Below are 16,105 nucleotides of genomic sequence, written 5' to 3'. Positions count from 1 at the left end.
TTGCAGGATATACTAGTTAATATGGTAATCTAATTAGTTACAATGGTAATCTAAGTCACAGCAGCTCAGACCAGGCACCAAGCAGTGTGGGTGGGGAGCGTTTCCACAGTGTTTCCAGAGCGGCCAAAAAACGATTTATTTGCCTTAAATTTGAGTGAGCTTGAAAATGTTCAAGGAAAAAGTATTGGTATTGGCGATACTAAGCCTGTGTTTACTTGGTATCGGACCGATACCAAAATGTGCAGCACGCCCCCACCCCAAGCGTTCACGTGGCTCTCCCCTCACCACATTCCTCTCTGCTACTGGCCATCTTCGCCAACAAGCCTCTTCAATATAATATTAATTTATACATTTCATTGATCAATTATATGTATTTTACAGTGTTTGCTGCATGTAAAAGTATAATACATACCGATAAAATTTGTTTTGTTATAATAATTTTGGGTCTCTGAAACAAATTATCTTGATTTACATTTTTTCTTTTGAGGAAAAATTGCTTAGGTTTTCGTACAATTCAATCTTCCTCAGACATTTTTTAATGGATTACGAAACACTTGATTTATTTTTTCCCCTGGCAGACAAAGGCGGCCAGCAGCAAAATGGGTACGTTCCAGTGTGCCCTAAGTTAATAATTTCTGTTGAGGCAAATAAATTGCATTTTTTACTAGTATATTTTTCACTGGATGATAAAGCTAAACATGTTACACATCAAGTTAGAGCAAGCAGAATCAGACAAGAGTGCATGTTAAGCGCTAAACTAGCCGCTACAACACAAGCGGTAAGTGCTTATAGTAAAGTTTAAAGGGGAACATTATCACCAGACCTATGTAAGCGTCAATATATACCTTGATGTTGCAGAAAAAAGACCATATATTTTTTTAACCGATTTCCGAACTCTAAATGGGTGAATTTTGGCGAATTAAACGCCTTTCTAATATTGGCTCTCGGAGCGATGACGTCACAATGTGACGTCGCATTAGGAAGCAATCCGCCATTTTCTCAAACACCGAGTCAAATCAGCTCTGTTATTTTCCGTTTTTTCGACTGTTTTCCGTACCTTGGAGACATCATGCCTCGTCGGTGTGTTGTCGGAGGGTGTAACAACACGAACAGGGACGGATTCAAGTTGCACCAGTGGCCCAAAGATGCGAAAGTGGCAAGAAATTGGACGTTTGTTCCGCACACTTTACCGACAAAAGCTATGCTACGACAGAGATGGCAAGAATGTGTGGATATCCTGCGACACTCAAAGCAGATGCATTTCCAACGATAAAGTCAAAGAAATCTGCCGCCAGACCCCCATTGAATCTGCCGGAGTGTGTGAGCAATTCAGGGACAAAGGCCCTCGCTAGCACGGCAAGCAATGGCGGCAGTTTGTTCCCGCAGACGAGCGAGCTAAACCCCCTGGATGTCTTGGCTCACACCGTCCCGAAGATGATCAAGAGAAGAATATCGACCCTAGCTTCCCTGGCCTGCTGACATGAGGGTATGTCTACAGAATATATTAATTGATGAAAATTGGGCTGTCTGCACTCTCAAAGTGCATGTTGTTGCCAAATGTATTTCATATGCTGTAAATCTAGTTCATAGTTGTTACTTTCCTTTAATGCCAAACAAACACATACCAATCGTTGGTTAGAAGGCGATCGCCGAATTCGTCCTCGCTTTCTCCCGTGTCACTGGCTGTCGTGTCGTTTTCGCTTGCGTACGGTTCAAACCGATATGGCTCAATAGCTTCAGTTTCTTCTTCAATTTTGTTTTCGCTACCTGCCTCCACACTACAACCATCCGTTTCAATACATTCGTAATCTGTTGAATCGCTTAAGCCGCTGAAATCCGAGTCTGAATCCGAGCTAATGTTGCTATAGCTTGCTGTTCTTTCCGCCATGTTTGTTTGTGTTTGCTTCACTATGTGACGTCACAGGAAAATGGACGGGTGGTTAAAATCAGGCACTTTGAAGCTTTTTTTTAGGGATATTGCGTGATGGGTAAAATTTTGAAAAAAACTTCGAAAAATATAAGCCACTGGGAACTGATTTTTAATGGTTTTAACAATTCTGAAATTGTGATAATGTTCCCCTTTAAGAGGTGTAGATGGAAGCGCCTTGCAGCAGAAAGTAAGCAGTTAATAACAGGAAATTAACAATTATATTAATAGGAGTTAGAGAGAGAATAATATAATGGTGCTCTGTCGCTGTGTAGCGGACAGGCGTAAACGTAAAGGGAGGACAGATGGATCCATTGCAGTAGTGCTGATACCAGGGGTAGTATCAATATATTTTTGATACTAGAGTGATTAGATCGTGGGGGTTTTTCTCACAAGATCAGTTTTTTGTTGTTTTTGTTATTGTTTACAAATTTGGGAAATATTGATACTACACAAGACGATTTAAGAGCAAAAACATGTTTAGTTATTCTTTACTATTGACTTTGTTTTGTTCATGAAAATGCATGTAATAATGCAGGGGTGTCAAACTTGTTTTCATCAAGGGCCACATTGCGGTTATAGCTGCCCTCACGGGGGCCACTTGTAACAGTGGGTATATATATATGAATAACAATGTATAAGGATTTGCCTCATGATATTACATATTTGTGTATGCATTTGATTTTTTTTCCTTTTTTTCCTATGTACCCTGTAAAAAGAATCTAAATTTTACGGTAAAAAAAAAAAATGGCAGCTCAGTCACCAGAATTTAATTGTACAATTTAATATTTTTTTACAGTAATGTAAAAACAGTACAACAATTATCTGCAACTGTTTTACTTAATTCCCATCCTGTCATTGTAATGTGTAATGTGAATGTCATTTTATGTGTAACTTTGCTGCCTCTTGGTCAGGACTCCCTTGAAAAAGAGGTTTTTAATCTCAATGGGATTTTTTTCCCTGATTACCGTATTTTTCGGACTATAAATCGCAGTTTTTTTTCATAAATATGCGACTGAAACTCAGGAGCGACTTATGTGTGAAATTATTAACACATTACCGTAAAATATCAAATAATATTATTTAGCTCATTCACGTAAGAGACTAGACGTATAAGATTTCATGGCATTTAGCGATTAGGAGTGACAGATTGTTTGGTAAACGTATAGCATGTTCTATATGTTATAGTTATTTGAATAACTCTTACCATAATATGTTACGTTCAGAGCCGGCCCAAGGCATAAGCGTACTAAGCGCTTGCTTAGGGCCCCGCGGCCACCAGGGGGCCCCCAAAAGCAATTAACAAAAATTTCTTATTTTTAATTTTTTGCATGTACGAGTCTGACTGATGATTTCTAAATGATCAAAGATATATTATTGTACAAAAACACAATTTTAGGTCAACAGAGTGCTGCTGCTGATCTAGGCCTAGTGATTCTTCCTGCCTCTCTTTAAATGTAAAACTGCCTCTGCTGCACTTGTGACGTTTGCCGCCCGCCGTGCAATGCCAGTGCGCACTGGGCATCAAAAGCGCAGATAGAGGCAAAACAATGTCACAAAAAAGGACATATCCTTCAGGTGCAGAAAAAAGGAAGAAGAAGAAAGTGGAAGAGGAGAAAAAATGCCATGATAAAGGTATGTTTGCATGACTTGGTAATAAAAAGTTTATCAAAGAGATTTGTAGCTGTAATTAGCTTTAGCTAGGTGACGTTAGCTAGCTAGCAATATGTTTTTAGCATCAGGTGCTAGCAATATGTTTTTAGCATCAGGTTACTAGTGAGATATGTTGTTTGCACAAATTGTTTGCAGCAGAGCACGGTAATTTATTTGAGTAAAATAAACATTATTTTTTACATCAACTCATAAGTTATGTGAAACTTCCCCAGGAGCATTGTTAAAATACTTTGGAGGCACAGAATCAGCCCAGAGCCAGTCCACATCCTCAGGCTCAACTGTGAGTGATGAATCAGGTGAAGAAAAGACTGTCACGGTATACATTTAATTTCTTAGTATAAACATTACACTTGAAGGGAAATTAATATAGTCAAAGTATCTCATTAATATGTGTGCCTATATGTATGTATGTATGTATTTCATCTTAGGTCCATCTCCATCCTCTCTCACACACCTCCACCCTCTGTGCCCACTGTCCCCTCCATGTCTGAAACCACAGCTGATTTATCTAGTACGTTAACTGCAAAACACCCTTTGTAATTGCTCATTGTACTGCAGAACATTCTGAGATTAATAATTATGTCCAACAGTGCAATTTAATGACCTTATAGGTCCTTCTTTTTTAGTCATTGTCTTTCTTTGGTCACTTCCTCAGCAACTTCCACCACAACGTCCCCTTCACACCATGGACCATCATCAGCTCCGCCAGTTGACCCAGCTGAGTGGCCTTCTTTCCTCTCAGATTCAGACAGGACTGAGCAGGTGATCAGAGGACCACTGTCTATTAAGGAGAACTTTTCATTCCCCAAACGGCATGATGGCCGAAGTTTTCATTATCATTATACCTACAGACAGCTAGTCAATGGAGAAAAAGTCAAGCGTAGCTGGCTGACTTATGCAAGAAGTAAAGATGCAGTCTATTGCTTTTGCTGCAAATTATTTTCCAAAAAGTCCTAAAAACTGGCAGCCGAGGGACAGCTGGATTGGGTCAACATAGGTGCACTGCTGAAACAGCATGAAAACAGTGAAGATCATTGTAGCAACATGGTGAAATGGAAGGAATTTCCCTTGCGTCTTTCAAAGGGGAAAACTATTGAGAATTTAACTTCAGTAGACTGCGCTCTCTTTGTACAAAGTAAACATTAAATATGAACAATTAACTAAAAATATAAACTAGTAATTAAAGACTAATATGTACAAGACTGATGAGACAAGATGACACTTTTACCGTAAATGCAAAGCTTTATCACTTGGACTGTTCAACCCCAGGCCACTCTTGTAGCTGAATGTTTTCTACATTTTAAGATTAGGAACCATATGTGGCACTCTGGACATCATTCGTTCATTCATTGGTATTATTTATGTTATAAACTGGGCCACCCCCATATCTTTATAAATGACATGTCATTTGTAAAGACATGCCAGGCTGACAATAGGATAATGTAAACAACACTGCCAGAGCCGCAATGAGTTTATAGTAGGTGTGTGAATGATCAATCAATATTATTGGCAGAAATAGAGGGCCCCAAAATCTAATTTTGCTTAGGGCCCCATGGAGGCTTGGGCCGGCACTGGTTACGTTAACATACCAGGCACGTTCTCAGTTGGTTATTTATGCGTCATATAACGTACACTTATTCAGCCTGTTGTTCACTATTCTTTATTTATTTTAAATTGCCTTTCAAATGTCTAGTCTTGGTGTTGGCTTTTATCAAATAAATTTCCCCCAAAAATGCAACTTATACTCCACTGCGACTTATATATGTTTTTTTCCTTTTTTATTATGCATTTTCGGCCGGTGCGACTTATACTCCGGAGAGACTTATACTCCGAAAAATACGGCAGAAAGTAAGCAGTTAATAACAGGAAATTAACAATTATATTAATAGGAGTTAGAGAGAGAATAATATAATGGTGCTCTGTCGAAGTGTCGCGGGAGGACAGATGGATCTATTGCAGTAGTGCTGATACCAAGGGTAGTATCAATATATGATTGATACTAGAGTGATTAAATTGTGTGGTTTTTTTTCACAGTATCAGTTTTTTGTCGTTTTTGTTATTGTTTACAAATTCGGGCAATAACCATGGACACAAGACGACTTAAGAGTAAAAACATGATTAGTTATTGTTTACTATTGACTTTGTTTTGTTCATGAAAATGCATGTAATAATGCAGGGGTGTCAAACTTGTTTTCATCGAGGGCCACATTGCGGTTATAGCTGCCCTCAGGGGGCCACTTGTAACAGTGGGTATATATGAATAACAATGTATAAGTGTTCGCCTCATGATATTACATATTTGTGTATGCATTTGATTATTATATTTTTTTTCTACGTACCCTGTAAAAAAAAATCTAGATTTTACTGTAAAAAAAAAAAAGGCAGCTCAGTCACCAGAATTTAATTGTACAATTTAATTATTTTTTACAGCATATTACTGTAAATGTAAAAACAGTACCACAGTTATCTGCAACTGTTTTACTTGATGTCCATCCTGTCATTTTAATGTGAATGTCATTTTATGTGTAACTTTGCTGCCTCTTCTTCAGGACTCTCTTGAAAAATAAGTTTTTAATCTCCATGGGATTTGTTCCCTGATTAAATAAAATAAAGAACATTTAAAAAAAAATGTAAATAGGTGACTGAGCTGCCAGAATTTTTTTTAATCATAATATCTACTGTTATTTTTACGATGTACAATTTGACGGATAACTTGCTTGGCAATCATAAATCAAGCAGATATTTAAGTATCTATTTTTATTTCAACAAAACATGTATGATAATATAATATTCTGAAGTGTTCCTGAGCCCAGGTGGTGATATCCTTTCCACACTGATGTCGAAGGTCACAGGCTTAGCTGCTTACGTGCAGTGATTTCTCCAGATTCTCAGAACCCTTTGATGATATTACGGACTGTAGATGGTGAAATCCCTAAATTCCTTGCAATAGCTGGTTGCGAAAGGTTTTTCTTAAACTGTTCAACAATTTGCTCACGCATTTGTTGACAAAGTGGTGACCCTCGCCCCATCCTTGTTTGTGAATGACTGAGCATTTCATGGAATCTACTTTTATACCCAATCATGGCACCCACCTGTTCCCAATTTGCCTGTTCGCCTGTGGGATGTTCCAAATAAGTGTTTGATGAGCATTCCTCAACTTTATCAGAATTTATTGCCACCTTTCCCAACTTCTTTGTCACGTGTTGCTGGCATCAAATTCTAAAGTTAATGATTATTTGCACAAAAAAAAATGTTTATCAGTTTGAACATCAAATATGTTGTCTTTGTAGCATATTCAACTGAATATGGGTTGAAAATGATTTGCAAATCATTGTATTCCGTTTATATTTACATCTAACACAATTTCCCAACTCATATGGAAACGGGGTTTGTAAGTAACAAAGACTTAATTTAGAGTTTTTTGTTTAGGGTTAGGGTTAGGGCCAGGGTTAGAGGGTTAGGGTTGTAATAATTCCAACCCTTGATGCTGAGTGCCAAGCAGGGAAGAATGCTGGTATGAGCTTTTAAACATAACCCGTTAACTGCTGGTGAATAAGATACTCTTTAGGGTTCATATGTTTGTAAATCTGACTATGATGAAGTCGGTGCCTCACCAGCCATGAACCTCACCACACGTCACTGCTTTTGACAGTAGGATTAGTATTTTTGGTAAAGGTCTGTGCACTAAAATAGCGTAAAGAGGCTGCTTACCTTGTAGAAAGCAGCACTAAATCCACTCTGAGACATCTCATCAGTCATGTCTTCTGCCCGAGCAACTCTGGTGTCTCCTTCCATGCTGAAGATGTGTTTTTGAAAGTTTTCCAGCAATCCTGTGAGTCCATCATACTGCTCAATCTTAAAGGCGAATTTGTCCTTGGGGTCTGAGGCAATAATATTGATTTTATCCAGGGAAATATTTTTCACCTGAAACCACAACAACTCTTTCAAGAGATGCAAACCTGATGTTTCTTCACTTTGTGTATCACCTCTTACCCCAATGACAAACCGAATGATGCCTGCTTCACTGTAAGTGTTTACAATCCTCTTATCATCACTGTCACTGGGATTTCCGTCTGTGATCAGGACCAGAACTTTACTGGCATCGGAAGAGGCGCCTGCATGTTTGTTCTCAAAGAGGTTTTTCCTGGAGAAATTTAGGTAAAACATTAGTATTTGTGCTAAGAATTCGTAATTATTAAATAGTAATTATTACAATAAAAATACAAGACACATTTTAAAACACTAGGATTTTTTAAAATCTAAGCCCAAATTTTATTTGCCAAATTGCAGTTCTTAAGGGTGTGACAATACGATTATTTCATATGGCGTCAAAACAGTGCCAAAATCTGCGGCCATAAAAGCGACTCTCTCCAAGCATAGACTGTGGTTGCTCACATACGGACTATGTCTGTGCTCGCTCGGATTCTGTGTTTCGCTGTTTTTCTACGCGTGTCTTCCATTTTGGCTCTTAAAGGCGGGCATTAAATACACGACATGACAACACCCCTCCTTTCTGATTGGTCACTATACAGTCTCCTGGTCAGAGCCTATCTGAGAGAACTGTTGTCGTCAAACTGTGTCCCTTTTAAAGGAGATTAGTTTTTCTACAAAATAACCCATTACGTCAGACCTCAGCAAAATACGGCCCGCAGGCCACATTAAGATTTTCAATCCGGCCCGCCGGACGTTCGACATAATTCTTTGAGACCTTAAAATCAAAACTGTAGCCGCCATTATGATGTGCAGTGCTGCTTTTAAATTACAGTCAGTCTCGAACTATAGAATGTTACAGGAGTTATTACGGTAATCTACGTCACAGCAGCTCAGACGAGGAACAAAGAAAAGTGGACAAGGTTTGTTTTCAGAGCAGCCAGCCCGAAATGCATGTGTCAGGAACAGATACAAATTTTTACAACAAAGTTCGGCATAAAAGTGATTATATCATATTGTAGGTGTTTGTTAAATTTTTGTTGTTTTTTTCTTGATTGTAAAAGATGTCTATCAAGGAGCTGGTCTGAGAAGTAAAAGAGGAGCAATGTTCATATGTTGTTAATATTCAGTGTTTTATTGTTCATAGTTAATATTGTAAATCTCACTTTATTTAAAGAAAACGCATTGAAATGAGAAGGTGTGTCCAAACTTTTGACCTGTGTATATATATATATATATATATATATATATATATATATATATATATATATATATATATATATATATATATATATAATGTGTGTGTATATAGAGTACAGGCCAAACGTTTGGACACACCTTCTCATTTCAATGCGTTTTCTTTATTTTCATGACTATTTACATTGTAGATTGTCACTGAAGGCATCAAAACTATGACACCTGTGAAGTGAAAACCATTTCAGGTGACTACCTTTTGAAGCTCATCGAGAAAATGCCAAGAGTGTGCAAAGTACTAATCTGAGCAAAGGGTGGTTATTTGAAGAAACTAGAATATAAAAGATGTTTTCAGTTATTTCACCTTTTTTTGTGAAGTACATAACTCCACATGTGTTTATTCATAGTTTTGATGCCTTCAGTGACAATCTACAATGTAAATAGACATGAAAATAAAGAAAACGCATTGAATGAGAACGTGTGTCCAAACTTTTGGCCTGTATGTGTATATATATATATATATATATATATATATATATATATATATATATATATATATATATATATATATATATATATATATATGTATTCAGAGCACGGTGATGTCACAGAGAGTAACAAGTGGTAGAAAATGGATTAGAAAGGACAGATTTCAAAATAATAATAATTAAAAGATATATATATATATATATATATATATATATATATATTCAGAGCACGGTGATGTCACAGAGAGTAACAAGTGGTAGAAAATGGATTAGAAAGGACAGATTTCAAAATAATAATAATTAAAAGATATATATATATATATATATATATATATATATATATATATATATATATATATATATATATATATATATATATATATATATATATATATTATTTTTTTAACTTGGGACTTCCCGCGAGCCGGATTTTGGACGCTGGCGGGCCGGATCCGGACCCCTGGTGTACATGATTAATGCAATATTTTTTGTGATTAATCACATGAGTTACTCTTTAATTTTGACAGCCTTAATTTTTTGGTTTGAATAGTGTAACTGTGAGCAAGTTGCTAAAATCCCCTTTAAATGACACAGTACACTAATATTTGGTTATTTTGTCTTACGATTCGAAAAATGTACAGACAACAGGTTCCCTCGGATTGGCTCAGACCAGGAGACAGTAAACGTTTAAAATGACCAATCAATGCTGGCCCCAAACTGCCAAAAAGAAAGAACGCTGGGCGAATAAAGGGCCAGAGGAACAAAACGCGTGCGCAAACAGAGTCCACGCAAACATGCAAAGAGGCCATGCACTGTTTTCGCCACTCTTCTTAACAAGCATCAGGTGCAGTTGATTATGTAAATTCAACAATGAGCCCCCACCAAAACTACAAATAGATTGTTGGGCTGTGGGAAATAGTGTAGTCGTTACAACTTACAAAACAAATTCCAGGGCTTTGTGGGTATTGGTAAGGGAATACATGTGCTGCTCCTCTGCAAGTTTTTGCCTAGCGCTGCCTTTGTAATAGTCCATGAAATCAAAGACGGTCCTGTAATCTGAGGCGAACTGAACGGCTGCAAACTGAAAAACACACACCATGAACACGTGCATGTCAAATAAACACTGTCAATCTCTCACATCCATGGGGCACTGACCTTGATTGATGTGTTTTTGAGGTTGTCCATTATGTCCATAATAAAATCTTTATTTTTTGTAAACTCATCCTCAGTCATACTCAAGGATCCATCAAAAAGAAAGACCAGTTCTACCGTCTTCTTCCTGCATTCTAAATCAAGAATGTATTCATTGATGAAAATGATTACATTAGATGCAACATTTTTTATAAGACGCACTTCATGGTAGGATTGGGTTAATACTGAAAACTGTACGAAACCAAGTAAATACAGGACCAGTATTGCCTTTACCGAATAATGACACCCATGATAAGGTTCGAGCTATGGCCACAACTTCCAGTAGGGGAAAAAAAGATTAATATTTGCATGCTCATCATGTAAGGATTTGTGTGTCACTTGGACGTCCTCTACAGTCTGGATACTGGCGCTTACCCACACTGCCCAGTAGAGGTGGGAATCTTTGGGCACCTCACGATTCGATCTAATTTTGACGATTCAACAGTTCTAACTATCGTGGGATCACACTCCTCAGCCTCCCCGGTAAGGTCTATTCAGGTGTACTGGAGAAAAGGCTACGCCGGATAGTCGAACCTCGGATTCAGGAGGAACAGTGTGGTTTTCGTCCTGGTCGTGGAACTGTGGACCCGCTCTATACTCTCGGCAGGGTCCTTGAGGGTGCATGGGAGTTTGCCCAACCAGTCTACATGTGCTTTGTGGACTTGGAGAAGGCATTCGACCGTGTCCCTCGGGAAGTCCTGTGGGGAGTGCCCAGAGAGTATGGGGTTTCGGACTGTCTGATTGTGGCGGTCCGCTCCCTGTATGATCAGTGTCAGAGCATGGTTCGCATTGCCGGCAGTAAGTCGGACACGTTTCCGGTGAGGGTTGGACTCCGCCAAGGCTGCCCTATGTCACCGATTCTGTTCATAACTTTTATGGACAGAATTTCTAGGCGCAGTCAAGGCGTTGAGGGGATCCGGTTTGGTGGCAGCAGGATTAGGTCTCTACTTTTTGCAGATGATGTGGTCCTGATGGCTTTATCTGGCCAGGATCTTCAGCTCTCACTGGATCGGTTCGCAGCCGAGTGTGAAGCGACTGGGATGAGAATCAGCACCTCCAAGTCCGAGTCCATGGTTCTCGCCCGGAAAAGGGTGGAGTGCCATCTCCGGGTTGGGGAGGAGATCTTGCCCCAAGTGGAGGAGTTCAAGTACCTCGGAGTCTTGTTCACGAGTGAGGGAAGAGTGGATCGTGAGATTGACAGGCGGATCGGTGCGGCGTCTTCAGTAATGCGGACGCTGTATCGATCCGTTGTGGTGAAGAAGGAGCTGAGCCGAAAGGCAAAGCTCTCAATTTACCGGTCGATCTACGTTCCCATCCTCACCTATGGTCATGAGCTTTGGGTTATGACCGAAAGGACAAGATCACGGGTACAAGCGGCCAAAATGAGTTTCCTCCGCCGGGTAGCGGGGCTCTCCCTTAGAGATAGGGTGAGAAGCTCTGTCATCCGGGGGGAGCTCAAAGTAAAGCCGCTGCTCCTCCACATCGAGAGGAGCCAGATGAGGTGGTTCGGGCATCTGGTCAGGATGCCACCCGAGCGCCTCCCTAGGGAGGTGTTTAGGGCACGTCCGACCGCTAGGAGGCCACGGGGAAGACCCAGGACACGTTGGGAAGACTATGTCTCCCGGCTGGCCTGGGAATGCCTCAGGATCCCCCGGGAGAAGCTGGACGAAGTGGCTGGGGAGAGGGAAGTCTGGGCTTCCCTGCTTAGGCTGCTGCCCCCGCGACCCGACCTCGGATAAGCGGAAGAAGATGGATGGATGGATGGATGGATGGGGTGACGATTCAATTCAAAATCAATTCTCAATTCAACACCAGTCTGGATTCAAACCAATTCCCGCAATGTATTATTTGGTATAATACGGGAGTCAACAACCCGCGGCTCTTTAGCGCAGACCGAGTGGCTCCCCGGACCTCTTTCAGAGATGTGTGAAAATGGAAAAAGATGAAGAAGAAAAATATATATTTTGTTTTAATGTATTTTTTGCAGGAGAAAAAACATGACACAAACCTTCCTAATTGTTAGAAATATCACTGTTTGTATTAAACATCCTTCACTGATGAGAGTATTTGGCAAGCGCCGTTTTGTCCTACTAATTTCAGCGATCCTTGAACTCACCGTAGATTGTTTTACATGTACAACTTTCTCCGATGCCGCCGCAGAAAGACGTGTTTTATGCCACTCCTTTGTCTCATTTTGTCCACCAAACGTTTTATGCTGTGTGTGAATGCACAAAGGTGAGCTTGATTGATTTTATTAATTTTCTGGAGTGCTTACCAGGCATATTAGGTGAATCCATGACTGCAAGCTAATCGATGCTAATATGCTATTTAGGCTAGCTGTAGGTACATATTGCATCATTATGCCTCGTTTGTATGTATATTTGAGTTCATTTAATGTCCTTTACATATATATAATATATACATTTCAACAATATATATGTTATGTTAAACTACTAATGGTTTTCCCTCAGTCCATAGCCTGTCCGACCATCATGCTTGGGCACACCCTTGATCTTATCATGCCTGTTATTGATGTTCGTAATAGTCCCATTTCTGATCACGCACTCATTTGCTTTGAGGTTCTAGCACCTCCACCTCCACCCAAGCCTGTTGCCTTCTGCCGCCGCCGGATTATCACCTCCTCTACAGCCACTGATATTACTGGTACTTTCCGAGAAACTGACCCAAGATCTGCCAAATGCCCTGTAAGCTCTCTCTCCTCCTTCCACTCTACATGCTCGGACTATGTTGCTCATTCAGGGACAAAGTCACCAAATTTTAACCTGACCCGTGACTAAGTGAATCCACGCATGCCCTGAGACATCAGTGCAGGCAGGCTGAGTGCAAATGGAAGAAAGATGGACTTCATGTGTCATTGGGCATGTTAAGGGCAGGGCTCAAATTTAACCCCAGCAACTGCGGCAAAAGCCACGACCGCCCTCGTCATTTGCCGTAATGCCCTAAAAATTTACCAACATCCGCGGCAAGAACATGCCGTGACGGCCCTTGACTTTTTACTTGTTAATGTACATTATAGATAGATAGATAGATAGATATTTATATATCATATGTATGCATGCATGTAGGGATGTCCGATAATGGCTTTTTGCCGATATCCGATATTCCGATATTGTCCAACTCTTTAATTACCGATACCGATATCAACCGATACCGATATCAACCGATATATACAGTTGTGGAATTAACACATTATTATGCCTAATTTGGACAACCAGGTATGGTGAAGATAAGGTACTTTTTTTTTAAATAATAAAATAAGATAAATAAATTAAAAACATTTTCTTGAATAAAAAAAGAAAGTAAAACAATATAAAAACAGTTACATAGAAACTAGTAATTAATGAAAATGAGTAAAATTAACTGTTAAAGGTTAGTACTATTAGTGGACCAGCAGCACGCACAATCATGTGTGCTTACAGACTGTATTCCTTGCAGACTGTATTGATATATATTGATATATATAGTAAATATATATATATATATATATATATAAATATATATATATACCTGTATATAAAGTAAAGCCGCTGCTCCTCCACATCGAGAGGAGCCAGATGAGGTGGTTCGGGCATCTGGTCAGGATGCCACCCGAACGCCTCCCTAGGGAGGTGTTTAGGGCACGTCCGACCGGTAGGAGGCCGCGGGGAAGACCCAGGACACGTTGGGAAGACTATGTCTCCCGGCTGGCCTGGGAACGCCTCGGGGTCCCACAGGAAGAGCTGGACGAAGTGGCTGGGGAGAGGGAAGTCTGGGCTTCCCTGCTTAGGCTGCTGCCCCCGCGACCCGACCTCGGATAAGCGGAAGAAGATGGATGGATGGATGGATGTAGGAACCAGAATATTAATAACAGAAAGAAACAACCCTTTTGGGTGAATGAATGTGAATGAGTGTAAATGGGGGAGGGAATTTTTTTTGGGTTGGTGCACTAATTGTGTTTATGTTGATTTAATAAAAAAATAAAAGATAAAAAAAACGATACCGATAATTAAAAAAACTATACCGATCATTTGCGATATTACATTTTAACGCATTTATCTTACCCTACATGCATGCTTTGGAGCCCCTGCCTCGAAAGAAAATAATGTTTGCCTTGGTGCCCTAAAATATGAGCCCTCCTTTAAGGCAAGACTTGCCTTGACCTTGAAAAGTTCAAATTTGAGGCCTATAAGGGGACAGTCTTGCCACTTATCACAAAACTTTGAACAAAGCAAAAAACTAAACATGTATTTAACATGTTCACCAGCAATAGTCATCGCCCAGACTTCTATTTAACACTATTAACTCTGTCATTGATCCTACCACTGCTGTATTAATTATGCATCTGAGCACACATGTGATGCATTTTAACAGTTCTTCATTAACAAGGTCCAGTCTGTCAGGCAATCCATCCCAAAGGTTCCAATTACTGCCCTGCGTGGTCATCCTGTACAGCACATTTTTTTAGAACTTTTAATCAATTTCCATTTCCCATCTTAAAAAAAATCCATCCATCTTCTTCCGCTTATCCGAGGTCGGGTCGCGGGGGCAGCAGCTTAAGCAGGGAAGCCCAGACTTCCCTCTCCCCAGCCACTTCGTCCAGTTCCTCCCGGGGGATCCCGAGGCGTTCCCAGGCCAGCCGGGAGAGATAGTCTTCCCAGCGTGTCCTGGGTCTTCCCCGTGGCCTCCTACCGGTCGGACGTGCCCGAAACACCTTCCTAGGGAGGCGTTCGGGTGGCATCCTGACCAGATGCCCGAACCACCTCATTTGGCTCCTCTCGATGTGGAGGAGCAGCGGCTTTACTTTGAGCTCCCCCCGAATGACAGAGCTTCTCACCCTATCTCTAAGGGAGAGTCCCGCCACTCGGCGGAGGAAACTCATTTCGGCCGCTTGTACCCGTGATCTTGTCCTTTCGGTCATGACCCAAAGCTCATGACCATAGGTGAGGATGGGAACGTAGATCGACCGGTAAATCGAGAGCTTTGCCTTCCGGCTCAGCTCCTTCTTCACCACAACGGATCGATACAGCGTCCCCATTACTGAAGACGCCGCACCGATCCGCCTGTCGATCTCACGATCCACTCTTCCCCCACTCGTGAACAAGACTCCGAGGTACTTGAACTCCTCCACTTGGGGCAAGATCTCCTCCCCAACCCGGAGATGGCACTCCATCCACCCTTTTCCGGGAGAGAACCATGGACTCGGACTTGGAGGTGCTGATTCCCATCCCAGTCGCTTCACACTCGGCTGCGAACCGATCCAGTGAGAGCTGAAGATCTTGGCCGGAAGAAGCCATCAGGACCACATCATCTGCAAATAGCAGTGACCTAATCCTGCAGCCACCAAACCAGATCCCCTCAACGCCCTGACTGCGCCTAGAAATTCTGTCCATAAAGGTTATGAACAGAATCGGTGACAAAGGGCAGCCTTGGCGGAGTCCAACCCTCACTGGAAACGTGTCCGACTTACTGCCGGCAATGCGGACCAAGCTCTGACACTGATTATACAGGGAGCGAACTGCCACAATAAGACAGTCCGTTACCCCATACTCTCTGAGCACTCCCCACAGGACTTCCCGGGGTACACGGTCGAATGCCTTCTCCAAGTCCACAAAGCACATGTAGACTGGTTGGGCAAACTCCCATGCACCCTCAAGGACCCTGCCGAGAGTATAGAGCTGGTCCACAGTTCCACGACCAGGAC

At 41.0% G+C, this 16,105-nt stretch overlaps 1 protein-coding gene across 3 annotated transcripts in view; it reads right to left on the bottom strand.

Moving 5' to 3' along the window:
- Positions 1-16,105, bottom strand: part of LOC133617246 (integrin alpha-L) — a 114,055-nt gene that overhangs the window by 67,865 nt on the left and 30,085 nt on the right. Inside the window, exons 6-9 of one of the 3 annotated variants that reach the window (XM_061977113.2) lie at positions 10,369-10,499; positions 10,152-10,294; positions 7,595-7,745; positions 7,313-7,525 (exon numbers count right to left, since the gene is read on the bottom strand). In XM_061977113.2, the coding sequence (XP_061833097.1) occupies positions 7,313-7,525; positions 7,595-7,745; positions 10,152-10,294; positions 10,369-10,499 (638 nt within the window). The remainder of the gene's footprint in view (positions 1-7,312; positions 7,526-7,594; positions 7,746-10,151; positions 10,295-10,368; positions 10,500-16,105) is intronic. The other 2 variants (XM_061977114.2, XM_061977115.2) reach the window with 2 other exon arrangements.

Source organism: Nerophis lumbriciformis, linkage group LG16 (assembly GCF_033978685.3).
Source record: "Nerophis lumbriciformis linkage group LG16, RoL_Nlum_v2.1, whole genome shotgun sequence".
Lineage (NCBI taxonomy): Eukaryota > Metazoa > Chordata > Actinopteri > Syngnathiformes > Syngnathidae > Nerophis > Nerophis lumbriciformis.
This window is presented reverse-complemented; position numbering and strand designations above follow the sequence as displayed.